We start from the raw sequence: 1,683 nt of genomic DNA, 5'->3' as shown, positions 1-1,683 counted from the left end.
TATATACAAAAATATTGATAAATTGCTTGATTTACCTGTCTTTAATTGCTTATTCTTGAACATCCTCTGAAGTTTGGCTGTGGTTATCAATTCCTTACCGCATGGGATATAGGCATTTTCCAGGCACTCTTCCAAATCGTGGAAATGCATTTCTCGCAAGCTTGTCCAGCACAGGACACGGAACTTATAACGTGTGTGTTTCATTCCAGATGTCAGCACTTTCATCTCTTTCTTCAGAAACTCTAACACCTTAAATAAGGATTTTTAAAATCTAAAAATTTAAACTGTAAACTTTGCAAAAATTTAAGAAAAAAAAAAATTATATGCAATGTTAGAGAAAAATCACCAAAAACGCTGGTTTCACAGTTTCAATTGTTAAATTTTATAATTTAATTGACTAGATATGCTCAAAAATAAAATACAACAATTAAACAGACAAAACATAGTGGTGGATCCAGAATTTTTCAAACAAAATTTTAAGAAAAAAATAATGCCATATTAGAAACGCACCACCAAAAAACGCTATGGTTTCAGGTTTTGAATTCTTAGATCTTATTATGGTTTAATTGATTTGATGCTCAACGACACAAACATACAATAGTGCTGTTGTTTTTGGCACCAGAATTATTGCTCTTTATATCATTACCGTCATTATTGTCATATTTAGCAGTGTAATCAATGACTGATGGTGAGCCATTAAAATAAAGTTACATTCAAATACTGTATATAATAATAATATTAGCTGTTCAGATCACAAAAAAAGCGTATTTGTAAATTTGCAAGATTTAATTATTTTTCTAGATTACCTGCATACAGACTCTAGGACTGGGTTCACCTGTTGGTGTCTTGGTACCATCCTCCTGAGTGATAGGCATCCGTAATATTTCCAACTAAAATACAAACATAAAATTAATAATTTGAATGTGAATGCCAATAAATGTTGTCAATGTCACATGTACAGTGCATATAATACAGTTTTATTGTGAAGGACTGCATCTCCCAAACCCCTCACCCGATTTACCTAAAATTTGAGATTTGGTGCTGTGAGATCACACTTAACAAGTACACTAAGTTAAACCCATTGGGTGATTTGACATGGAATGAACCTAATTTCAAAATGACTAAGTTAATTAGTTACTAAATGACACCACTTATTTTCTTACCTTCAATGAGGGCTTGTTATTAATGACTACTGGTCCTAAGCTGAGACTGTGTTCAAGTCCTAAGCGAATGTTTGCATAGTTGCTAAATAATTCCAGCATGGCTGTGTAGCCCATGTCTTGTACCATTCCAATCAAGCTGACAACTAGAGGATGGAAGACACTATCAGGGATGAAATCCTCAGAGGCCATATAGATAGATACCATCTGAGCTGTATCATGTTCAATAGACACATTGTCTTTGCTACGTTTCAATCGACAGGGTACAAAAAACGAGCGATATTTGCTTTCCTGATTCTTGGAGAAAACAAACAAATGAATTTAATTAAAAAGTAGAAAAATCACAGAAAAATATACATATTATCTTACCAGCTTTTTCAAAAAATCAAATGTTCTGCAATGTAAATAGCATGTAAGGTAGAGTAAGATTAACATTCTTAAAATAATTTAAACTAATTTTTTCCAAAAATAATTTGCTCAATTTCATTTTACAATGAAAAGATGGAATTACTGTAGTCACCAT

The 1,683-nt window shown here is 32.2% G+C and overlaps 1 protein-coding gene across 1 annotated transcript in view; it reads right to left on the bottom strand.

The window, feature by feature from the left end:
* Positions 1–1,683, bottom strand: part of LOC117105960 — a 4,341-nt gene extending 2,658 nt beyond the window's left edge. Inside the window, exons 1-4 of the mRNA XM_033247266.1 lie at positions 1,672–1,683; positions 1,164–1,457; positions 807–890; positions 36–249 (exon numbers count right to left, since the gene is read on the bottom strand). Coding sequence (XP_033103157.1) covers positions 36–249; positions 807–890; positions 1,164–1,457; positions 1,672–1,683 — 604 coding nt within the window. The remainder of the gene's footprint in view (positions 1–35; positions 250–806; positions 891–1,163; positions 1,458–1,671) is intronic.

Source organism: Anneissia japonica, unplaced genomic scaffold (assembly GCF_011630105.1).
Source record: "Anneissia japonica isolate Jap-2015-1 unplaced genomic scaffold, ASM1163010v1 scaffold12287_len106729_cov109, whole genome shotgun sequence".
Lineage (NCBI taxonomy): Eukaryota > Metazoa > Echinodermata > Crinoidea > Comatulida > Comatulidae > Anneissia > Anneissia japonica.
This window is presented reverse-complemented; position numbering and strand designations above follow the sequence as displayed.